Source organism: Xenopus laevis, chromosome 7L, assembly GCF_017654675.1.
Source record: "Xenopus laevis strain J_2021 chromosome 7L, Xenopus_laevis_v10.1, whole genome shotgun sequence".
NCBI lineage: Eukaryota > Metazoa > Chordata > Amphibia > Anura > Pipidae > Xenopus > Xenopus laevis.
In genome coordinates this window covers 135,289,365-135,316,017 of record NC_054383.1, presented here as the reverse complement: position 1 = coordinate 135,316,017, position 26,653 = coordinate 135,289,365, and the positions used below count along the sequence as shown (strand labels likewise).

General features: G+C 42.3%; 1 protein-coding gene across 2 annotated transcripts; it reads left to right on the top strand.

Moving 5' to 3' along the window:
* The first annotated feature begins 1,300 nt into the window (after positions 1–1,300).
* On the top strand, positions 1,301–26,653 carry fli1b.L (Fli-1 proto-oncogene, ETS transcription factor beta L homeolog). Of its 2 annotated transcripts, none has more exons than XM_018226569.2 (9): positions 1,301–1,468; positions 17,893–18,077; positions 20,175–20,338; positions 20,438–20,641; positions 20,915–20,992; positions 21,859–21,921; positions 22,866–22,925; positions 23,034–23,081; positions 25,624–26,653. In XM_018226569.2, the coding sequence occupies exons 1-9, from the start codon at positions 1,451–1,453 to the stop codon at positions 26,133–26,135; spliced, it is 1,332 nt and encodes a 443-aa protein (XP_018082058.1). In that variant the 5' UTR covers positions 1,301–1,450; the 3' UTR covers positions 26,136–26,653. The 2 variants fall into 2 exon arrangements, with proteins under 2 accessions (XP_018082058.1, XP_041425774.1); XM_041569840.1 differs by lacking the exon at positions 1,301–1,468 and adding an exon at positions 1,574–1,844.

The following is a 26,653-nucleotide window of genomic DNA, read 5'->3' as shown; positions in this document are numbered from 1 at the left end:
ATTTTAAGGGGTGGGTCACCCAAGTTTAAGTTACATGTTAGTATGTTATGGAACGGCCAATTCTAAGCAACTTTTCAATTGGCCTTCATTATTTCTTTATTTATAGGGTATATTTTAAAAAAATGTTTGGCTTCTTCTACTGACTCTTTCCAGCTTTTTTAAATGGGGGTCACTGACCCCCATCGAAAACAAATGCTCTGTAAGGCTACAAATGTATTGTTATTGCTACTTTTTATTACTCATCTTTCTATTCAGGCCTCTCCTATTCATATTCCAGTCTCTTATTCAAACAAATTCCTGGTTGCTAGGGCCATTTGGACTCTAGCAACCACATTGCTGAATTTGCAAACTGGAGAGCTGCTGAATCAAAAGCTAAATAACTCAAAAACCACAAATAATAAAAAATGAAAACCAATTGCAGATTGTCTCAGAATATCCCTTTCTACATCATACTAACAGTTAATTTAAAGGTGAACAATCCCTTTGAGCACATACAACAGTATATAGTCTGTATATGTATGTGAAGGAAGACCAATTGCAAAGTTGTTAGGAATAGGACCTTCTGTAACACACTAAAAGTTAACTTAATATTATAGTAAAAATATAGTAATCCTGACATTTTTATCACAGGCATTTCTCCCCCCAGATTTGGGGCACTACAGCTGCTACTTAAGTGAAGTTCAGCAACAGCTTGTCCATTGAAGCCCCTTTCCCAAAAAGTCAGAAATCTCTAATAATAGGGACCACCCACCCCATGTGGCCCCGCCCCTCCCCAGAGACAGGCCTGCCCCATTGCCACAGTGCAGTCACTAAGAGCAGCCAATCAACTCCTGCATTTCTTGTTCAACTCAAATTGAACTGATTAACGGCAGCTGCTGATTGGTCAGTGGGTAGAATTCATACTAAGAAATATTAGTCCTGATCCCTTTATCTACTTTCCCCACCTAGTGAAGCACCTGCTACCCAGACATGTCCCAAGAGACACAAGCAAGACTTATTGTTCCTTTAAATAAAGGGGAAGTAAACCCAAGTATGCGATTTGGCCCAATAAAGGAATGCTGATTGCAAGTCTTTATGCAGAATGTTACTACCCCTTTATTACAAATTCTCTGTATCACCCCCTACGCACAGACACTCCTTACCTGCCCCCACATTGCTGCCTGCACCCCCTCTTCTAACAGAGCAGCAGAGCCAAAGAGAGAAGAGCAACAATGAGCTGAAAGTTTCATTTTGCAACATCTGTCACCAAAGGAAACCAGCCTGTGACCTCACTTCCCAAAACTAGAGGGGACACACACACAAACTGATACACACTAACACTCACACACACTAACACACACACACCACACACTCGCAGCCTCTCATCCGGCCCCATTCTCTGCACACTCAGCTGCACCTTTATCATGGCATAGGGAGGCTCCTACACAGGAGAGCAGCTCCAGCAGGTACTATGGATTGTACTATCAAGGTAAGTCCTGTACCCCCTGTACCCCCTGTGTCTGTTGGACGTTGGATCAGGATCCCCCCTCCCTTCTTCTCACACTCAGGCTTGGGGCGGTAATCCGGGCCCCCACTCTTTCCTTCTGGTACCAAATTTCCTCTTCCTTCCCCTTGGTGGTTCATGTCTGAGCTTAAATAACACTCGAAACCACCAGAAAAAGCGAACAGACAGGGGGAGTCCTGACAAAGCCTGGGACTTACAATGGGGGACTTCAGGCTGATTAGGGGGTCTTCTCCTCAGTGGGGTCCCCAGGAACCACCTGCTGATAGAGGAGGAGGAGGAGGAGGAGATGATGGAGGAGGAAGGTCCCATCCCCTGGCTCAGATAGTCACTAGATGTACAGGTGGGTAATGATGATGGGAAATTAGATAGGGAGAAACGGGGGAGTTGGGAATAATGGGGGGGGGGTAGAACTTTCCCTAAAACCAACTCTCTGTAACTCTATCAGGTCACAGAATTATGTGTTATGTGAGAACAGGCACCCACAGTAACAATCTCTATGGGGGGGACCCAAATCTTCTCTACTTGAGATATTCCCCCTACACATTTATGTGCTACTCATAAGCAAATGGCAGGAGGGAGGCCTGTGTATCTTTGTGTATCTACTATATATTTATCTACTATTTATAATCCCCTTTTCTCAAGATGAATCATGAATTATTCGTGTATATATTTATATATATATATATATATATATATATATATATATATATATATATATATATATATATATATATATATTAATAGTAGGCCTGTATATTTATTTACTATATATTTATTTACTATTTATAATCCCCTTTCTCAAGATGAATCATGAATTATTCTTTTATATATAAATCAATAGTGGACCTGTATATTTATCTACCATTTATAATCCCCTTTTCTCAAGATGAATCATGACTTATTTGTATATAAATATATATATAGTCAACTACAAGAGGTCCTCTGCACTCAACCCATTATCAATATATTTATATATAGTATATATATATATATATATAGTCCAACAGAAAAGATCCACACTCTCAGGTCTTATAAAATCTTAGATTTGTTTATTGATAAAAAGGACCAACGTTTTGGCGTATTCCAAGGCCTTTCTCACCTTGACTTTATATTTATCTACTATTTATAATGCCCTTTCTCAAAATGAATCTTGAATTATTCTGATATATATAAATCAATAGTGGGCCAGTATATTTATCTACTATATATTTAACATATATTTAACTATATATTTATTTACTATATATTTATTTACTATGTTTAACTCTTTTGTTCTAAAGTTTAATTATTGGTTATTTATACAAATTATTTATCTACATTGTTTGGCCGGTGTATAATTATCTTGATGTGTGTATATATATATATATATATATATATATATATATATATATATATATATATATATATATATATATATATATATATATATATATATATATATATATATATAGATATAGTCATTTTTTTGTTTATTTTCAAATTCTCAACATCTCCCCTCCCCATCACACCAACGTGTTTAATCTTATGGCACCCCTTATTAATATCTCAGCTCCCCCAAAAACACTCCTGGAGTCTAGTGTCACCTCTAACACACATTCAGAATTGTCCCCCCCCAAAATCTTGGTCTCATCTACCGCCTTTATGACCCCCCACTTCTCTCTACCCCTCCCCCACTCAGATTGTGGGTTCTCTTTTTCAATGTTGCAACTGGAACATCTAAACCACAAAATAACCGATAATTCGTAACAAAATAACAAATTCACATCCCAGACTGACTCCTACTCCTCTCTGGGTATCTGAGACCCCTGTGCCTTTATTGGGGAGCCCCTGTGTGTATGGGGGAGTGTATTTATAAGAAACCCAGTTCTACCAATCCCATTATTTCTACTTTTCATTTTCCCCCCAGTCTTTTCGTTTCAATCCACTGCCCTACACACATTTTATTTTTAAAAAAACAATCTTTCTGCGATTATATTTGGATTTTTATGAACCAAATTTTTTTCGATTATTTGATTTCCCCCTTCTGCAGATGTAGAAACTGTTTTTTTTTACTTTTTCGCTTCGATTTTACCCTTTCATTTAAGTTACAATTTAAATATATAATTAATCGCATCGAAAACTTCCTCCCGGCAATTCAATAACTCGAATATTATTATTTCTGAATTCTGAACTCTAAAATGGGATGAATAAAAAGAAATAAATACAAAAGAAATAATTACAATTGTGTAACCCCCAGTAACACCGATATTTCCGATTCTTTATGAAGAATAAATCAAACTGTATAAATAGGCGCGTAAAAAAAACTAATGCAGATTTATGTTTTAAGCCGCGTTTTCCAGGGAGGCAAATGTGTATTTATTTATATTTTTGTTTATGATATATGTCACTAATTATTCCAAAACGAACTGTACATTTTCATAACATTATTTGCCGTACATTTTGCGAGAATTGCCGTTTTTAAGCATAAAAACTCGTTTAACGCAGAATTGGCGCAGTTTCCTTAGTTCACAATAATTAGAGCAGTTTTTGGTTTTAAAACAATTACAGTTTTTCGATATTAATAAGTAGAACGAATTTTCGCATGAAAAGCCATTATTTTTAAAACAGACCAGCGCAATACAGTTTAAACAAAGATAAAAATAAATATTTTCCGTTTAATAAAGAAAGGAAGGGCGGGGCGTCAGTTCTTCGTATTGAATCAGGAATGTGACGCTAATTTCAGGCGCAAGGGGCTAAATCTGGCGCTAGATCTTGGCTGGAATTGAATAGAATGAGAGTAAATTGATTCCGGACAGGTAAAATAGTTATTAATTATTAAATTTCGTTATGTATCAGCCTCTCTTGTTACTTTATATCGAGTACAATTTTTGTTTTGGTTTCGTTTTTTTTTTTTAAAGGCGCAGTAATCCCATAAAGTGTATTTGTTCGTTTAATACCTACAAATAAATGATTTCTTGGCAACACAGGTTCTATTTTACATGAGAGGGTTTTATTCTAGGGTTATAGAAATAGAATTTGAGCATGAACTAAACCCATTTTATTCTGCAAAGCTTCAGTTATGGTGTGGCCCCTAGAACCTGTTTTATCTTCAATAGCTCCCCCTGGTTACTAAGCAACCTTTTTCCTATAAACTAGTTTTTACATTTTTTAAATCCTACACATGGCTGACACCCCTGCTGGGTAACAGGGCCTGGTTTTCAAATGCACAAAAAAAAGTTACATGTTTTTTGGTGTTACTGGTCCTTTAAAGAAATGTTGTTTTGGTTAAACTTCCTATTGCACATAACTATAACTATGTCACAAACCAGGGACTGAGCCAACACAGGAATAATGCTGATTATTCACAATCACACACATAAGGGCATATTTATCAAGGGTGGAACTCTCAATTGAAAAAACTTCGAAATTCGAATTCAAGTAGACCAACCAAAATTGAGTGAAAGTTTATTTTTTGGGCAAATAGGTCAGTTTTTGTACGAATAGGTACGTATTCGGCTGAATTCGAATCATACGAATCAAAGGAAAACCGCATTCGATTGAATTCGATTCTACGTTTTTCCCAAAAAAAACATGTTTTTCAAAGTCCACCAATTGACTCCAAATAGGTTCTAGGAGGTCCCCCATAGGATAAAACAGCAATTTGGAAGGTTTTAGATGGCGAATGGTTGAAGTCGAATTTTTAAAGACACAGTACATGATAAATTTCGATATTCGGATTTTTGGATTTTTTTCAAATTCGAATCAAATTTGGACTAATCCCTAGTCGAAGTACACGAAAAAAAACATTTAATTTGAAAATTCACCTCTAGCTTTGATAAATCTGCCCCTAATTTTCACAATTGGCACAAATGAATGTAAATCAATAGATATAGGACTTCTATACCGGGTCTGCCTCGGCCCCTCCAGAACAATTTGGTTAATTATTGGGCTGTATACGGGTCCAAAGCAACAGCCTGGCAACAGGTGGCGTACAATTGTGGGAATTCGCCGCAAATTCATGCCTGGCGAATAAATTCGCCCATCAATAGTGCTGGGTGTATATCGCTGATTATAGATATATGTGTATATGAACATGTGTATACAAAGTGTGATACTGGGTGAGATGTATATGTGCTTGTGTATTTGCACTTTTCTTATGAAACTCTCTTTCACGCTCGCTCCCTCCTGCTCTGCGGTTAGTTACCCATGATGCTTTGCAGCTATTTATCAGCGCCGCTTTCATAAGTGAAGTGAGTAACCCTCACCATGCTGAGAAGCCCTGCACTAACTGCCATGTCTCATATTAACTCTCTCACTCCCACGCCAACACAATGAGGAATGGGCGGCATTTGGTGAGAGGGAACCTGGCACTGCATGGGTTAAAGCAGAAGAAAAGCGAAGAACTTCTCTATATTGGGCTCAAGATGTTTTATGTCAACACAGGCCACAGGCCCGGGACTAATTCAGTGCCAGTGGGCTCATGAGCATGTATAAAGGGTTAATAGGTGCACACAAATAGAGTTTGAATAGGATTTCTTAATGGAATTAACCAGTTCTATTTCCTTGGCTCGCTGCTTCGTATTTCACTCCATCTCCCCCCGGTCACATATACTGCGAGGTGATAATGTCGGGTATTTATAGCCTCTCTCAAAAGGGGAACAAAGAAACAGAAATCAACCCACAAACTGAAATTGCTTTGAAAGAAGAGAAAAAAGTGCTCCTGTCTTTATTATATACTGTGATACTATAGTAGCAGGGAACCCAACCATCTGCATTAAGGTTTTCTTTCTATATATATATATGTATAGTCCTCCTAACAGCACACAATGGGTTACTCACACTGTATATCATCCACAGTCATCTGTAATACTAATAGTAGCACTGCCTGAGAAACTGTAATAGCAAGTGATATAAACTACTACTGGTGCAATCTTGCTCTGCTATAACTATTCTGTCCTGTTAACCTCACTGTTACTATAGACACCATCTCTCCCTACTATACCTGCTATCCCACAGTCACACTCCCTTCCCAGAGACTATTATCCACTGTTACTATAGACACCATCTCTCCCTACTATACCTGCTATCACACAGTCACACTCCCTTCCCAGAGACTATTATCCACTGTTACTATAGGCACCATCTCTCCCTACTATACCTGCTATCCCACAGTCACACTCCCTTCCCAGAGACTATTATCCCACTGTTACTATAGACACCATCTCTCCCTACTATACCTGCTATCCCACAGTCACACTCCCTTCCCAGAGACTATTATCCACTGTTACTATAGGCACCATCTCTCCCTACTATACCTGCTATCCCACAGTCACACTCCCTTCCCAGAGACTATTATCCACTGTTACTATAGACACCATCTCTCCCTACTATACCTGCTATCCCACAGTCACACTCCCTTCCCAGAGACTATTATCCCACTGTTACTTTAGGCACCATCTCTCCCTACTATACCTGCTATCCCACAGTCACACTCCCTTCCCAGAGACTATTATCCACTGTTACTATAGACACCATCTCTCCCTACTATACCTGCTATCCCACAATCACACTCAATTCCCAGAGACTATTATCCACTGTTACTATAGACACCATCTCTCCCTACTATACCTGCTATCCCACAGTCACACTCCCTTCCCAGAGACTATTATCCACTGTTACTATAGACACCATCTCTCCCTACTATACCTGCTATCCCACAATCACACTCAATTCCCAGAGACTATTATCCACTGTTACTATAGACACCATCTCTCCCTACTATACCTGCTATCCCACAGTCACACTCCCTTCCCAGAGACTATTATCCACTGTTACTATAGACACCATCTCTCCCTACTATACCTGCTATCCCACAGTCACACTCCCTTCCCAGAGACTATTATCCACTGTTACTATAGGCACCATCTCTCCCTACTATACCTGCTATCCCACAATCACACTCAATTCCCAGAGACTATTATCCACTGTTACTATAGACACCATCTCTCCCTACTATACCTGCTATCCCACAGTCACACTCCCTTCCCAGAGACTATTATCCACTGTTACTATAGACACCATCTCTCCCTACTATACCTGCTATCCCACAGTCACACTCCCTTCCCAGAGACTATTATCCACTGTTACTATAGGCACCATCTCTCCCTACTATACCTGCTATCCCACAGTCACACTCCCTTCCCAGAGACTATTATCCACTGTTACTATAGGCACCATCTCTCCCTACTATACCTGCTATCCCACAGTCACACTCCCTTCCCAGAGACTATTATCCCACTGTTACTATAGGCACCATCTCTCCCTACTATACCTGCTATCCCACAGTCACACTCCCTTCCCAGAGACTATTATCCACTGTTACTATAGGCACCATCTCTCCCTACTATACCTGCTATCCCACAGTCACACTCCCTTCCCAGAGACTATTATCCACTGTTACTATAGACACCATCTCTCCCTACTATACCTTGCTATCCCACAGTCACACTCCCTTCCCAGAGACTATTATCCACTGTTACTATAGGCACCATCTCTCCCTACTATACCTGCTATCCCACAATCACACTCAATTCCCAGAGACTATTATCCACTGTTACTATAGGCACCATCTCTCCCTACTATACCTGCTATCCCACAGTCACACTCCCTTCCCAGAGACTATTATCCACTGTTACTATAGACACCATCTCTCCCTACTATACCTGCTATCCCACAGTCACACTCCCTTCCCAGAGACTATTATCCACTGTTACTATAGGCACCATCTCTCCCTACTATACCTGCTATCCCACAGTCACACTCCCTTCCCAGAGACTATTATCCACTGTTACTATAGGCACCATCTCTCCCTACTATACCTGCTATCCCACAGTCACACTCCCTTCCCAGAGACTATTATCCCACTGTTACTATAGGCACCATCTCTCCCTACTATACCTGCTATCCCACAGTCACACTCCCTTCCCAGAGACTATTATCCACTGTTACTATAGGCACCATCTCTCCCTACTATACCTGCTATCCCACAGTCACACTCCCTTCCCAGAGACTATTATCCCACTGTTACTATAGGCACCATCTCTCCCTACTATACCTGCTATCCCACAGTCACACTCCCTTCCCAGAGACTATTATCCACTGTTACTATAGGCACCATCTCTCCCTACTATACCTGCTATCCCACAGTCACACTCCCTTCCCAGAGACTATTATCCACTGTTACTATAGGCACCATCTCTCCCTACTATACCTGCTATCCCACAGTCACACTCCCTTCCCAGAGACTATTATCCACTGTTACTATAGACACCATCTCTCCCTACTATACCTGCTATCCCATAGTTTAAGTGATACTCTAGGTGCTGCTCAGCATAGTAAAGAGGTGAATGTATGATGAACCTTTACACAGATGCAGGGCAGCTTGATTTACAGCACAGAAAGGGTTAATAGATAGGGGGGCTCCAGTAAGTGTAAGATCAGCTGCATTCGTTTTCAGGTTGGAAGGAGTCTCAGTGCAGCCGTTAGAAGTGAAACCACTAGTAGGAGAACACAAGAAGCTGCTCAGTGTGGTTTGTACATCTCTGCAGTGTCAGCTGGAACTATTAGCAGATTGGCTGGGGGGAGAGTAACAACTGATCCGGGCAGCATCAGATTAACATCAATGTTTCCTTGTAATGGCTCAGTTTAAAAGAGGCTTTAAAGTTCACTTTATTTGCTCCCCAAATTAAAAGAAAACATTGCGGGTTTAACTCTCCATCTGGCGAGAAGGAAAATATTGTAAAGAAGCAGCAGTCGCTTTATTGGGGATTGTTAAAATGATATAGTAACGTGCCCTGCTCGGAGTTGTAGGGAGGTGAGTGCAGGTCGTAGAACAACACAGGCATCATTTTATATCTCTGGTGCTAAAACATGGGCTGTGCCAACTTCATACACTGTTTGGGGGGGGGTTGTTCTCATTTGCTTTGGGAAATTCAGGTTGGTTGGGTCCTGCTTGTGCACCTCTGTTTTCCAATTGGGTCACAGATTCTCAGTTGGATTGGGATCTGGCCTGTGATTGGGCCATTGTAGGATTAACTTTGTTGCCTTGTGTTTGTGTTTGGACCATTGTCCTGCCGAGAGCATTGAGTGTGGAGTAACCTGAAACATGTTCTCTTGCCCCATCCATTCTTCCTTCTGTTATAAGATGATGCCCAAGGTCAAGGTTATATGTATATATATATATATATATATATATATATATATATATATATATATATATATATATATATATTTATATATGTATGGCACTGACACTGCCCACACGTCTTACACTAGAGTGCTGGTGGCATCATCAAAGCCTTGGTCTTCATCCAACCAAGAATCTTTGGGACTATAGAAAAAACCAAGGCCTCAAGTGTTGTCTGAGCAACCGAAACAACATGGAGCAAATGCACCTGGAAGAATCAGCCAAAATCTCTCCTGAACCCTCCTGTGTAAAGCTGGACATAAGGATAAATGGACAGACAGACAGATATATATGGGCTCAGACAGGGGAACTATAACACTCACTAAGGACTCCAATTCCCACTTGCAGTAGTAAAAAGTAATGAGCACTTGTCTGTGAGTATTTCAGAGCTCAGTAAAAAGACCCCTGGGAGGGCAATAAAATAACTTACATGTCTGCACCAGTAACATCTTACACCACTGTAAGGTGGAGCAACCCAAGAAAATAAAATCATCTTCTTTATTAATATATATATATATTAAGTTTTATTTATTTAAGCTTACAAATTTTTTACACTTGGGTGCCCCAATGGTTAAACCTAAAAGAAGAAATATCTCTGTCCTGCCCTTCTGTCTCCCTCCTCTTCCTCTTCTAACTTATTAGGCACTACCTCAGCCCTATCTCTGTTTTGCATTGTAACTCCTCTTTGCTTGTCTTTGCTTTCTCTCTCAATCTTGTCAATCTTACCCTACTGTCTCCATCTTGCCCTACTGTCTCTGTCTTGCCCGACTGTCTCCATCTTGTTCTACTGTCTCATCTTGTCCTACTGTTTCTGTCTTGAACTACTGTTTCCGTCTTGTCCTACTGTCTCCATCTCACTCTACTGTCTCCATCTTGTCCTATTGTCTCCATTTCACCCTACTGTCTCCATCTTGCCCTACTGTCTCCATCTTGTCCTACTGTCTCCATCTTGCCCTACTGTCTCCATCTTGCCCTACTGTCTCCATCTTGCCCTACTGTCTCCATCTTGTCCTAGTGTCACCATCTTACCCTACTGTCTCCATCTTGTTCTACTGTCTCCATCTTGTCCTACTGTCTTCATCTTGTCTCCATCTCAACCTATTGCCTCCATCTTGTCCAGCTGTTTCCCTTTTGTCCTACTGTCTCCATCTTGTCCTACTGTTTCCGTCTTGTCCTACTGTCTCCATCTCACCTTACTGTCTCTATCTTGTCCTACTGTCTCCATCTCACCCTACTGTCTCCATCTTGTCCTACTGTCTCCATCTTGCTCTACTGTCTCCATCTTGCTCTACTGTCTCCATCTTGTCCTACTGTCTCCATCTTGTCCTACTGTCTCCATCTTACCTTACTGTCTCCATCTTGTCCTACTGTCTCCATCTTGCTCTACTGTCTCCATCTTGTCCTACTGTCTCCATCTTGTCCTACTGTCTCCATCTTGCCCTACTGTCTCCATCTTACCTTACTGTCTCCATCTTGTCCTACTGTCTCCATCTTGTCCTACTGTCCCTCTCTTGCCCAACTTTGCCTCTTATCTCCCTATCTCTCTTCTAACTGTCTCATTAGGGAATAGTGAATATATAGTATTTAGTACTTATCACCACCATTTACACAGTGGACAGAGCTCTGTCCATCACTTACACAAGGTTGCTCTGATAATGCAAATGTAGCTTTGCATAAGGAAACCACAAGTATTTGGTTGATTTTCATGCCCCTAATTAGCAAATGCCTCTCCCAGTCTGAACAATTGCAGGAAATGTCTTTGTTAAATTCGACAGAAAAGAATCTCCCACAATCTGTTGATCTGGCAGTTTGGGCTCAGCTTTAACCTGTCACTGACAACTGACATTTAATGAGAATTCTGTTTGCTGAAACTTGTGTAATATCAGAAATACGTTACATTACATTTAAATATGAGAATAGAAATCACCTCTTTGTTCCATGACCTGTGTATGAATTCTTTTATATGGGCATGAATTTCCTGTTGTAACTACTAATATCCTTAGAATTTACAGTAGGGGGTATATTATGCCATAGAATACACTAATGATATCACTTAGTTATAATCTGTGCTTAGTGATGTCATTTTGGTTACATGATTCATTGAAATTTGTGTATTATTATAAATATATGATATTAGTAATTACCCTGTAGAAAAGCACTCGGCCTTTGGTCTTCCCTGTATAACTCAGCCTGCAGCCTTGTGCCTTTATATGGTCACAGAACAACCCCTCAGTGATTTCTAATATCCTTATCATTTACAGTAGGGGGTACATTATCCCTTATAATACATGAGTGATACTCAGAGTTCCCTGTATAACTCAGCCTGCAGCCTTGTGCCTTTATATGGTCACAGAACAACCCCTCAGTGACTTCTAATATCCTTATCATTTACAGTAGGGGGTACATTATCCCTTATAATACATGAGTGATACTCAGAGTTCCCTGTATAACTCAGCCTGCAGCCTTGTGCCTTTATATGGTCACAGAACAACCCCTCAGTGACTTCTAATATCCTTATCATTTACAGTAGGGGGTACATTATCCCTTATAATACATGAGTGATACTCAGAGTTCCCTGTATAACTCAGCCTGCAGCCTTGTGCCTTTATATGGTCACAGAACAACCCCTCAGTGACTTCTAATATCCTTATCATTTACAGTAGGGGGTACATTATTCCTTATAATACATGAGTGATACTCAGAGTTCCCTGTATAACTCAGCCTGCAGCCTTGATATTTAGTTGTGTCCATTGAGTCAGTTTAGGATACAATTACTTTTAAGTAGTAGTTATAAATGTTCCAATACAGAGAAGTTCTGGGCACACAATAAGCTGTACTGGTTGAGGGAAGCAATATGACAGCTCCAGCCGAGGAAGGAGGCTCCTGCCCCACAGAGCTTACAATCTGAATGGGTGTATACCATTTTACTGTCCCCAGTTTTATTTTCAATATATTTTCTATTCCCCACTCAGCTAGGATTTATAAAATAGGAATTTTGGTGGCAATAATCTCACTTTTTGTCACTAATTAAAGTGAAATTTACTTCTCTCTGGGAAAGAGAGTTTCTACTAATGATTATTTTTATTCTCTTCTAAATCTCTCCTTATTTTCAATCGAGCCAGAGCCTCCCCATCCCCAACTGCCGCCCCCAGTACAGGAAGCAGGAGGGTGACAGTCATTATCTGAGCTTATCACAAGCACCAGAAGACCTGAAACTTCCGGCTCAGCATCCTGAGTCTCTACCAGGCACCCACCTCCTCCCAAACCCCCAACTGGCCCTCGACCCCCACCTTATCCAGAGACATGTGTATAGGAAATCAGCGCCTTGTTACTTTTTACTATAAACTTTCTATAAAGCACCGGTATAATGTACAGCCTGGTACACTTGGGCCCCCAGCTGGTGGGCTGGGGAATTGCAGGTGCAAAATCTACCATAACATACTCAAGTTTGGATTCTGGGAGTTGCAGTTTTACAATAGCTACATGTTGAGCCCTCTAGAGGCCCCATTCCATATTTCTTTATATTATTGTCAAAGCTGTGTCTTTCCCTTTAAGAGCTGGGACACACTGGGTGATTTGGGGAGTTTTAGTCGCCTGGCGACTAATCGCCGCGACTTTCCGCGACCAATCTTCCCCAAATGCCTTCCCTAGCTCTGGCCTGGCTAAAATGAAAAATCGCCTGCGCTAATCACACGCAGAGATTCGTTTTCCGAAGTCGCCTGAAGTTTCCTCATGAGGCAACTTTGGACGACTTTGGAAAACGAATTGCTGTGTGTGATTAGCGCCGGTGACTTTTCATTTTATCCAGGCGCAGAGCGATGGGAGGCATTCGGGGAGAAAAGTCGCGGCGATTAGTCGCCAGGCGACTAAATCTCCCCAAATCGTCCAGTGTGTCCCAGCCCTAAGGATGTAATCCTGAAAAAGATGGCAATGTAATTCTAAGAAACTTTCCAATATACATTCATTCCATTGTCTCACTCGTTTTAAATCGATTTAATTAATGATCCCTCTGGCTGTTTATCTCCTCTGCACTGCTAGTTGTGACTCCTGAAGCAATGCAACAGAGAGCCGTTGTTCACCTTTACATTCATTTTTAGTATGAGGATATTCTGAGACAATTTGCAATTGGTTTTAATTTTTCATTATTTGTGGTTTTTGAGTTATTTAGCTTTTTATTCAGCAGCTCTTCCGTTTCTGCCGTCTGGTTGCTAGGGTCCAAATTTCCCCTAGCAACCATGCATTGATTTAAATAAGAGACTGGAATATAAATAGGAGAAGCCTAAATAAAAAAAAATGAGGGATAAAAAGTAGCAATAACAATTGACATGGGGTCAGTGACCTCTAAAGGAAAGCAAGAAAGAGTAGATAAAGGCAAATGAGTCAAAAACAATAAAAAAGTTAAAAGTTGCTTAAAATTAGCCATTCTATAATATACTAAAAGTTAACTTGAAGGTGTCCTACTCTCCTATTGGGGGTGGGTTGGCTCAGAGCCGAGAGAGTCGAGTTAAAGGAGAAGTAACAGACAAGAGGAAGTTGCTTTGGGCAGATAAGGGCCATTACTGCTTCACCTAAAGGTGTTTCTCAATTCATTGGGCAGACAGAGCAGTGCACGTGGGTGTTGGGAAGTGGTTAAAGAATCCCTGTAGAGGTTAGTTAATGCACACATACGTACATATAATTAAATGCATTTCTCCTGTCCTTATCAGCCTTAATTAAAGGACTGGTTCCCCTTTAAGATAATTTTTAGTATGCTATAGAATGGCTAATTCTAGGCAATTTTTCAATTGGTCTTCAACCAGACTGCTGAAATTGCAAACTGGAGAGCTGCTGAATAAAAAGCTAAATAAGTCAAAAACCACAAATAATAGACAAATAAACAAATAAATAGAAAATGAAAACCAATTACAAATTGTCTCAGAATATCCCTCTCTATATCATACTAACAGTTAATTTAAAGGTGAACAACCCCTTTGAAAAAGGGCGAGAGTTTCAGGGGATGATCCATTGTGGGTGCAGCAGGTGTAATTGCACTAGGGGTAGAAGCGACTGTGAGTAGGAGAGGGAGTAATTTAAATGCACAATAAAGAAGGTCCTGCTGTTGGTTCAGGAGGGGTAAGTGTCCCTGGGGTGTATTACTGTGGGGTAAGGGGAGAACTTATTGTTGCAGCAGTGGAGTTATGTGAGACTGAAGCACAGAATTCCTATGGGTGCAGTGGGAGGAGGTGGAGTGACATACAGACTCCTGATTGGGGGACCCTGTGCACATATTAAGTGAACTACTGCCCTGTTTTTTTAGGGTCAGTAACCCCTCCCCCCCAACATCCAACATTGTTGTCCCAACTACAAACTTTTCCCACAGGGTTAGGGTCCCCCCTGCCTCAGATTGTGCCGTATCTCATTGTTATTTCCCAGCTCTGACATATCAGTAACGTCTGGAGGAGGCAGACAGATCGCAGGGTGGGGTGCATGGGTGGGACGCTGCATGTGGTTACCCAGATTTCAGAAGTCGAGACGAATACGAGTCCCAGGCGGGAGAGAGAGAGAGAGAGAGAGAGAGAGAGGGGGGAACAGATTGTAACTGTCGTCATTGTGCTCTAAATTACATTATTCTGGGGCCTTTGGGCAGAACTGGGGGGGGGGTACAATAAATAGTTAATGTTCTGCTCATGGGAGATGATGGGAGAGATGTTACAGGAAAATAAAAGCTGCTCTATTGATTTCCCCACAAGATAAAGGCAAAGCGTTGTATCAGCAAACGCTGCAGTTTCTATGAGACCCACTCCCCCCCCCCCCGCGCCTCACGTTCTTATAGTGGCACCTTTGGGTGGGGCCAGTTTAGAGCAAGAGAAAGACAAAAAGAGACCACAGATAAACAAATAAATCCGTTTTTCCCCAGCTGGCTCTGCTAATGTTTCAGGAGTCAGAACCAGCAGTGCAGTGAATATAAACAATGTAAACCCAGTGAGAATGAGGAATGAATGGATATTGGGAAGTTGTATCAGGAGTCAGAGGCAGCAGTGCAGAGAAGAGAAAGGGACAGACACAATGACAGTTACACAGAACTATAAACCCAGTGAGAATGAGGAATGAATGGATATTGGGAAGTTGTATCAGGAGTCAGAGGCAGCAGTGCAGAGAAAGGGACAGACACAATGACAGTTACACAGAACTATAAACCCAGTGAGAATGAGGAATGAATGGATATTGGGAAGTTGTATCAGGAGTCAGAGGCAGCAGTGCAGAGAAGAGAAAGGGACAGACACAATGACAGTTACACAGAACTATAAACCCAGTGAGAATGAGGAATGAATGGGTATTGGGAAGTTGTATCAGGAGTCAGAACCAGCAGTGCAGAGAAGAGAAAGGGACAGACACAATGACAGTTACACAGAACTATAAACCCAGTGAGAATGAGGAATGAATGGATATTGGGAAGTTGTATCAGGAGTCAGAAGCAGCAGTGCAGAGAAGAGAAAGGGACAGACACAATGACAGTTACACAGAACTATAAACCCAGTGAGAATGAGGAATGAATGGATATTGGGAAGTTGTATCAGGAGTCAGAAGCAGCAGTGCAGAGAAAGGGACAGACACAATGACAGTTACACAGAACTATAAACCCAGTGAGAATGAGGAATGAATGGATATTGGGAAGTTGTATCAGGAGTCAGAAGCAGCAGTGCAGAGAAAGGGACAGACACAATGACAGTTACACAGAACTATAAACCCAGTGAGAATGAGGAATGAATGGATATTGGGAAGTTGTATCAGGAGTCAGAGGCAGCAGTGCAGAGAAGAGAAAGGGACAGACACAATGACAGTTACAGAGACTGAGGAATGAATGGATATCGGGGAGACATTATATAAATGAGAGGAATATATAATGAGTTTGGGGGAGACGGATGACTGGGTGAGAAACATTTCCCCTTCTGTTTCCCTGGGTTTGGGGCAGAAGTCGTGTATGAGAACAAGTTCCTATAGGGAATTATTAGTGGGTCGCAGGCAGTGCCGCAGCCTTGAGTTTAACTGTTTCTCGTATTTTATCAGCCAGAAATAGCTGTGAGTGTCAGTGCTGGGCTGATCTATAGACTGCAGGGAACCCCCAATAAACAGGAAGAGGCAACAGATGCTGCACCGACCCTCCTATCTCTCTCCTCATACGACCCAACATTGTATCCGACCCTCCTATTGTTTTACTCCTCTCACCTCATACATTGTACCAACTCCCCCTGACTGTCACCTCTGTGCCCCTCTGATCTCTTTCTGGGGTTCATTGTCCTGGGACCATTTATTATAAAAATAAATCTAATTCTGAGCAACTTCCCAATATCAATTCATTCCTCATTCTCACTGGCCTTATGGTTATTTGTCACTGTGTCAGTCCTTCCCTTTCTGTTTTCTGGTTCTGACTCTTGACACAAAGTAGCAAAAGTGAGTTCTCCTCCAATTCTGTTTACTCCTGGCTTCTGCTACACAGGCTAATTCTATCTCTGTACAGGCCAAGCGTTGCTCATAGTCTGTACAGAGAGATCCCATAAAACTATGGCAGCATATGTATTCCCTGTACTAAGCACAATTCAGCAGGAACAGTCCCCTAAGTTTGCTCATAGTCTGTACAGAGAGATCCCATAAAACTATGGCAGCATAGGTATTCCCTGTACTAAGCACAATTCAGCAGGAACAGTCCCCTAAGTTTGCTCATAGTCTGTACAGAGAGATCCCATAAAACTATGGCAGCATAGGTATTCCCTGTACTAAGCACAATTCAGCAGGAACAGCCACTAAGTTTGCTCATAGTCTGTACAGAGAGTTCCAATAAAATCTTGGCAGCATAGTTCTTATGGGTCAGGACAATGAACTCTAAAGTGAGTCTGTTCTGTACCTGGAACTAAATGGTCTCTTTTACCAACCAATCAGATGTCTGCTTTCATTATTCTACCTTCACTAGACAGATGAGAGGTAATTGCTGATTGGTTGATAACGGTTTCAGTACTGATATGAGGTATTACACTGGGATAGGAAATGAATGTTTCCCACTGTTTTTGTTTATCTGTGACTCCCAGCACCCACCAGCAGAAGGGGAAGTTGGAGTTGAACCAATTTTAACATTTCTAAGAGAAAAGTGTCCGAGGGCTAATTCACCACTGATTCTCTTTCCTCCCAGGAGGCTCTGTCAGTGGTCAGTGAGGATCACACCATGTTTTCTCACCCGCCGCTCAAGACGGAGATTCCAGACGATTATTCACCTCGCATTAAAGAGCGCGGAGCCTTAACGGAGCACCCCTGGGTGCCATCCACAGAGAGGCATCATAGCATCAAGCAGGAGGCAGAGGATATACCTGGAACAAGGTGAGTCTGTGTCGGTTTTACTGCTTCAACCTGTACTTGTTTCTGTGCAGCTTTTCCACGTGTTCTCTTGCCACCTGGCTGGTATTTTACTGGCCTGGCCGGTAAAAATGAAGCTTGACCCCAATGTTATTAATAGGGAAAAAATCGAAGTATATAGGAAGGCCGGTATTTTTTTCCAAAAAAGTTGGCAACCCTGTCCACGTGCCGTACATCCTTATTAGGATCTTACAAGCTAGAAAACAGTAGAACACTCATTTCCAACCATCAGCACCCACAGCATCCACAGCACCCACCAGCAACTGCTAAAAGCTAGACTATCAGCTGAAGGCAATGCTCTGAATCCATTTTCTGCAGTTCTTTTACTGACATGACTGGGGTTGTTGCTATTGTCTGTATCTCATATTCTATATCAAACTGTTGGATTTCTAAATAAAAAGAACAGAAATAAACAAGGAAACTTACACTGTTGCTGCTACAGTATTTTAGACCCAAATCTGTCATTGCAGCGCAGGTTTCTGATAAAAATATGGCAACATGTCAGAGACAAGGAAAATAAAACAAATTAAAAGGAAAGAGAAGAAAGTGTAGAAAATAGAGAGAGGGAGAAGGAGGTAATGCGGGGGGTTATTACGTGTCACACAGCAGTTTTATACATAATGTGATGTTAGAGATGGTGGAGGAGGCTGGATCGTTGCTGAATCAGTTTTCTGTAGTGATATCACAGCCATGACATACTGGGTTAATGCAATGCTCTAAATCAGTTTTCTGATCTAACAGCCATGGCATATTGGCATGCCCAGAGTTAATGTAATGTTCTGAATCAGTTTTCTGTAGTGATCATACTGGCATGCCTGAGATTAATGCAATGCTCTGTATCAGTTTTCTGTAGTGATCTAACAGCCATGGATTACTGGCATACTTGGGGTTAATGCAATGCTCTGAATCAGTTTTCTGTAATGATCATACTGGCATGTCTGGGGTTGATGCAATGCTCTGAATCAGTTTTCTGTAGTGATCTCACAGCCATGGTATACTGGCATGCCCAGGGTTAATGCAATGCTCTGAATCAGTTTTCTGTAGTGATCTAACATCCATGGCATATTGGCATGCCTTAGGTTGATGCAATGCTCTGAATCAGTATTCTGCAGTTCACTGAGGCAACTTTGGGCAACTATTGAAAACGCATCACCGTGTGTGCATTAGCGCAGGCAACTTTTCATTGTAGCCTATGGGGAAAAACGCTGAGGCAGTTCAGGGAGATAGTTGCTCAAAAGACAAGGAGATTAGTAGCCAGGCGACAAAATCTCCCTGAATCTCCTCGTGTGTCCTTACCCTTAACCAATCAGTGGAAAGCAAGAGAGCTGAAAAGCAGGAAGTAATGTTCTGGCTATTATGTTACACATCCAGTCACTCCAGCCTTTATACATTACATTTTTGCCTAATTAACTATATTAGATACATTTTTTATTTACACAGCCTATCTATTTAGCCAGTTTGTATCTGTACACTGAACTTTTCATTAAAGCAATGCGCCTATCATGTTTTCTGCAGTTAAAAAAAAGAGCACCACAACTTTGTTCCTCTGGGAATTTGCTTCTGCAAAAGTGGGTGGGGCGATTCTTTGTATCAGTTTTCTGTAGTGATCTTACTGGCCTATCTGGGGTTAATGCAGTGCACTGAATCAGTTTTCTGTAATGACCTTACTGGTATGTCTGGGGTAAAGGCAGTACTCTCAATTTTTTTCTGCAGTGATCTTATTGGCATGTCTGGGGTTAAAGTAATGCTCTCAATTATCTTCTGCAGTGATCTTATTGGCATGTCTAGGGGTTAAAACAATGCACTGACTTATTTCCCACAGTGATCTTACTGGCATGACTGGTGTTAAAGCGAATGCTCTGAATCAGTTTTCTGCAGTGATTTTATCAGCATGTCTGAGGTTAATGCAATGCTCTGAATCCATTTTCTAAGGTGATCTTATAAAGTTCTTATTCACCCCAAATCTGAACCCAACTAACCTTACCTAATACCTCCAAAGTGAGGGAGCCTATATGGTAAAGGGCAATGGTCCAACTGCCTGTTTTCTGTCCCTGCCCTCAGGATCCAGACGGTGGGATCGATACGAGTTGATAAAACGGAAGGTGTCGGTGACAACGCGGTGCACTCAACCTACCACTCCACTTACACCGACATCCCGACCAACGGCTCCGCCCCTCCACCTCACACCAATGGGGATGAAGAGAAGAGAGTGATAGTGCCAGCGGGTAAGAGGTTGTGGGGAAACAGGATTGGTCCATCAAAGAGTGAGTAAGAGCCAATCGCAAGGCCCGACTACTAATGACTTTTCCCTTTTCCAATCCCAGACCCTCTGGTGTGGAGTCAGGACCACGTCTCCCAGTGGTTGGACTGGGCAGTGAAGGAGTACGGACTGTGTGATGTAAATACCTCTCTGATGCAGGGAGTCGATGGGAAGGAACTGTGTCGTATGACGCGCGAAGATTTCCTACGAATGGCCTCGTCTTACAGCACCGAAATGCTGATGTCACACTTGGCCTACCTGCGTCAGAGTACGTAATTGTCATAATTCCTAAACCCACCTGGTTGGGCAGTTGAATGGCTCCTGAACCTAAATGATAAACTGAGCAATAAAATTGCTCAGTTTTGGCATCTGGAGCCTTTGCAGCAATGCCATATTCCAACACCTTAAGCACAAATATTTGCCCTGCTGTTAATTCTCAATGCAAGCTCCACCTAGTGGCGAAATGCAGAATCTATTTATTAATATAGTATCAGTTTCATTATGGGTTTGGATTCATATTGTTATTTATTTTATTTTACAGACAGTCCAACATTCACCTACTCAGTCGTACCAGCTGCACCCGCACACCAGGTAGCACCACGGCACCCAGTGAAAACAGGTGAGAGATCTCAAGAGCTTGTTGGACATCACATATAGAAGAGCAATATAATAAAATTATAGCAGCATAGGTATTCCCTGTACTAAGCTCAATTCAGCAGGAACAGCCCCTAAGTTTGCTCATAGTCTGTACAGAGAGATCCCATAAAACTATGGCAGCATAGGTATTCCCTGTACTAAGCACAATTCAGCAGGAACAGCCCCTAAGTTTGCTCATAGTCTGTACAGAGAGATCCCATAAAACTATGGCAGCATAGGTATTCCCTGTACTAAGCACAATTCAGCAGGAACAGCCCCTAAGTTTGCTCATAGTCTGTACAGAGAGATCCCATAAAACTATGGCAGCATAGGTATTCCCTGTACTAAGCACAATTCAGCAGGAACAGCCCCTAAGTTTGCTCATAGTCTGTACAGAGAGATCCCATAAAACTATGGCAGCATAGGTATTCCCTGTACTAAGCACAATTCAGCAGGAACAGCCCCTAAGTTTGCTCATAGTCTGTACAGAGAGATCCCATAAAACTATGGCAGCATAGGTATTCCCTGTACTAAGCACAATTCAGCAGGAACAGCCCCTAAGTTTGCTCATAGTCTGTACAGAGAGATCCCATAAAACTATGGCAGCATAGGTATTCCCTGTACTAAGCACAATTCAGCAGGAACAGCCCCTAAGTTTGCTCATAGTCTGTACAGAGAGATCCCATAAAACTATGGCAGCATAGGTATTCCCTGTACTAAGCACAATCCAGCAGGAACAGTCCCTAAGTTTGCTCATAGTCTGTACAGAGAGATCCCATAAAACTATGGCAGCAGGGGAAAAGTAAATGTCTTGTTGCCCTTTATTGACTTTATTGTGTTACATTACAGAGCCCCTGTATGAAGATGTGAGGAGACAGAGCTGGAGCTCGTCGGGTGGTACAGTCCATAGAGGTAAGATGTCATTTCTCTATACATTGGCTTTATAATTATGGCAGGTAGTTGTACATAAATATGCAGAGAGCAGTATCTGACCGACCCTTTGTGTTCTCTGCTACATTGTTTCAGATATCATAACCAGCAGTGCACAGAATAGTTTGGGACAGGCAGTGGCTGAGAATAGACATGACTTTAATTCCATAATTTACATTTCAATTAACCTAATGACAATGAGTAATCAATGAATATATTTAATCTTAATCCTAAAGAATTATTATTCCTATTATTATTCTATTAAACACTGCCCAGCTGAGCACCTGTAACCCAAGGTCTGACCAATGAGGGGTCTGAGGATTCATCATTGGGCTGAACTATGTGACACCTTGTTATAGGGGAAGAGTTTGTACCTCCCAGATACTCACTAAGGAACATGTGTGCAGCAGAAGGGAGTCAGAACACCCCCAGGAATGTTTTTAAGCTCCAAATAATTACTGATCATCCTTATCCACTATGTACAAATAGTATTTGGTCTCATCCTATATTCTAAATATATCACATACACACATACAGCCCTTCAACCTATTTGTCTTTTACTAGGGTTAATGAGTAGTACAGGGAATACCTATGCTGCCATAGTTTTATGGGATCTCTCTGTACAGACTATAAGCAAACTTAGGGACTGTTCCTGCTGAATTGTGCTTAGTACAGGGAATACCTATGCTGCCATAGTTTTATGGGAATCTCTCTGTACAGACTATGAGCAAACTTAGGGGCTGTTCCTGCTGAATTGTGCTTAGTACAGGGAATACCTATGCTGCCATAGTTTTATGGGATCTCTCTGTACAGACTATGAGCAAAATTGGATGGGGGGGTATGTGTGTTGTGACCCCAATGGGGTGATACTGTGTTTTTATAATTAGTTTACTGTATGATCTCAAGGGAAATGTTTTATCTCACAGTTTCCCCTCCGCTGACACCAGGAATCACAAGTACCACTAACACTGGGCGCAGCACTGAAGGTGAGTATTGAATTTACAGCCAATCTAACGGGGGTCTTTGGTGATACCCCTATTATTTCTGTTCTTATTGTTCAAACAAAGAATAACCAGTTCCGTTCTCTCCCACAGATCCTTACCAGGTTTTCGGGCCCACGAGCAGTCGCCTCTCTAATCCAGGTGAGTCACAATCGCTTCTAATCCAGTTCAAGTTTTGCAGGGCTGTTCATTTACCCCCTTTATAATATCAGTCAGGGGCCACTTCTGTAATGGGGCAAGTGGGGGAGGCAAAAAGCTGAACCTGGTGGTCACTAGTGATGGGCCAATTTCTCCCTTTTCGTTTTGCTAAAAAATGTGCGAATTTCTCACGAAATTCGCGAAACAGCGTACAAATTGCAAAACGTTAATTTTGACGCAGGCATTAAAGTCAATGGGCTTCCGAATAATGTTGATGCGCGGCGGTTTTGACGCGAGCGACATTTCCGCCGACGTCCAAAATGTTTGGACGCCAGCTTATTTTTCGTGCCAGTTTCACTAATTTATTTGCAGCGGCGAAATGCGGAAATTCACAGCAAATTCTCGACGGCAAATTTATTCGCCCATCACTAGTGGTGCCTTTAAGGGTCAATTTCCATATTGTAGAGAGTAATTGACTGGGCACTAGTGATCCCATTGGATGAGGAGGGCGCTATTACTTCTGCCCCTTCATGGGACAAGAAACAGAGCGATACTTGGGGCCCCTGTAGTGCTTTTTGTAGGGATGCACCGAATCCAGGATTCGGTTCGGGATTCTGACAGGATTCGGCCTTTTTCAGCAGGATTCAGATTCGGCCAAATCCTTCTGCCCGGCCGAACCGAACCCTAATTTGCATATGCAAATTAGGGGTGGGGAGGGAAAATATATGACTTTTTGACACAAAACAAGGAAGTAAAAAATGTTTCCCCTTCCCACCCCTAATTTGCATATGCAAATTAAGATTCAGATTCGGTTCGGTATTCGGCCGAATCTTTCGAGAAGGATTTGGGGGTTTGGCCAAATCCAAAATAGTGGAGTCGGTGCACCCCTAGCTTATTGGGCCCCAAGTGTTAAAGAGATGGTTCACCTTTAAGTTAACTTTTAGTATGTTATGGAATGGCCCATTCTAAGCAACTTTTCAATTGGTGTTACTTTTTTCTTTTTTTATAGTTTTTTTAGCTTTCAAATGGGGGGTTATGACCCCATCTAAAAAACAAATGCTCATTAAGGATACACTTTTTTTAATTCTATTACTCATCTTTCTATTCAGGCCTCTCCTGTTCATATTCCAGTCTCTTATTCAAATCAGTGCATGGTTGCTAGGGGAATTTGGACCCTAGCAACCAGACGGCTGAAATTACAAACTGGACAGTTGCTGAATAAAAAGCTAAATAACGCAAAAACCACAAATAATAAAAAATGAAAACCAATTGCAAATTGTCATCATATCCCGCTCTACATCATACTAACAGTTAATTTAAAGGAGAAGAGCCCTTTTTATGAAATCCAATAATATTATTAGCTGCCTGGATGCTGCTTGTCTCCCAGGGGAGGGAATTCAGGGACGGTTGTTACAGGGGCCCCATGTCGTCCCTGGATTAGCCAATAGCGTGTCTATAAACAAACAACTGTGTAATCCCCATTAAGCACCTGATTATTTCATTAGTTGACTAATTATCTCCCTATTTCCTCCCGGCTCAGGTTTCAACCCCCCCCATCATCATGTTGAACAAATGTATTTAGTCAGTCGGCCCCTGGTGTTTTTGTTTCCCATTAGCTGAATAAAGGGCCCAGCAGGCAGCGAGTGCTTAATTCTCGCCCCACATGGTGCGTCTGCCACTTTAATATCCCCGGATTTAGGGGACAAATGTGCCAGTGTTTTAATTACTGGAGCAAAGCCACTTAGCGACCATGTGACAAGAGCTCGTTAACTGAACGATGGACGGACAGACAGCAATTTGTAATCTCTGATGGGGAGTCCTCCCCCCTATAGATGCAGTGAGTCTTCTTTAAAGGGGAACTAAGAAAGAGAGTAGATTATATTAAAGTTCAGGTTTCACAATGATTCCACTTAAAGGCAAAGGCTTTCCTCAGATCCAACTTGCCCCGTGTCACAATTATAAATATACAATAGAGAAGGTGTGATTAGTGCAACGTTAGAGAAGTGGTTCTTACACTGGGGGCCCAAAATAGTGGGTAGAGGGGACATTCCCAAAGGCCGGTTAGGGGGTGAGGGATCTGTTACTGTATTGGATGTCCCTAAACTATAGGACAATGAAGATCAGCGATTTGGCCACTGCAGGGACCTGTATTAGTAGAGGGCGTGGCTGATGTAACTCATACGAGAAATCATGGCTGCCCCCACTCATAAGAATAATCACATATATACAAATATCCTATAGGGAAGTGCACAATCCTTTAGCAAAGGCAAACACATCCCTCTAACCCCCTCTCTGTGTGTTCCTGCCCCAGACTGGGTCCCATTTACCCCTAACCCCCTCTTTTGTTTTGCCCCATTCTGGGTCCCATTTACCCCTAACCCCCTCTCTCTGTTTTGCCCCATTCTGGGTCCCATTTGCCCCTAACCCCCTCTCTCTCTGTTTTGCCCCATTCTGGGTCCCATTTACCCCTAACCCCCTCTTTTGTTTTGCCCCATTCTGGGTCCCATTTGCCCCTAACCCCCTCTCTCTCTGTGTGTTCCCACAGGCAGTGGGCAGATTCAGTTGTGGCAGTTTCTATTGGAGCTCCTGTCTGACAGTTGCAATTCCAGTTGCATCGCGTGGGAAGGACTGAACGGGGAGTTCAAGATGACGGACCCCGATGAAGTTGCCCGGCGCTGGGGCGAGCGCAAGAGTAAACCCAACATGAACTACGACAAGCTGAGCCGGGCCCTGCGCTATTATTATGACAAGAACATCATGAGTAAAGTTCATGGGAAGAGATACGCCTACAGGTTTGACTTCCAGGGGATCCAGGTGGTGCAGCAGTCGCATAACAACGACCCCCCCATCCCCAAATACCCTGAAGGGAACTATTATTCACCCCAAGCCAAACCCCCCGGGCCCTTACCTTCCCATCACCCTCAGTCTCCCACCCTCCCCACCCTCATCCCAGTCCAGTACTTCAGCTCAGCACCCACTGGGGGACTGTACCCCGGCCAGGGCATCACAAGGCAACATGGGGGGCAACTGGGAACCCACCTGGGGACCTTCTACTGAGCAGAGAGACGACTCCACTGGCTCCAAATTGCAGGACTGGACCAAGGGGCCCCAGTCTGATGTCCAATTTGGGTGGAATTTGGGCTTATTGATGCCATAGACGTTCCTCTAACTCGAGCTTGAAGCACCTCTGGGGCTGATCCCTAATCGACTGAATTCTACCCTCTCACATCTGGGCCAAGAGGTTCCAATGGTTTCAAATACCTGTAGCTTTGTAACAAATACGTGGGGGGCCCGACTGAGAGTGGGACCCCCAAAAGACTGAGCTCAGCACTGGCCACTCACTTGGCCCCTTCTCGGCATTACAGACACTTTGGGTTCCTCCCAGAAATACAGACCAGAAGGTCCAACTGCAAAATCACAGGATCAGAACCGAAACCGAACATCGGGAGGCACAGGAAATGGCTGCTTGTCATAGTTCTACTTCCTGTCTGTAATCTCACTCATTAAAGGGGAAATAAACCCAAAAATAAAGTTTCCCTTAAAGGATAAGTAAGCCTTAAAAATAAGTGAATGTA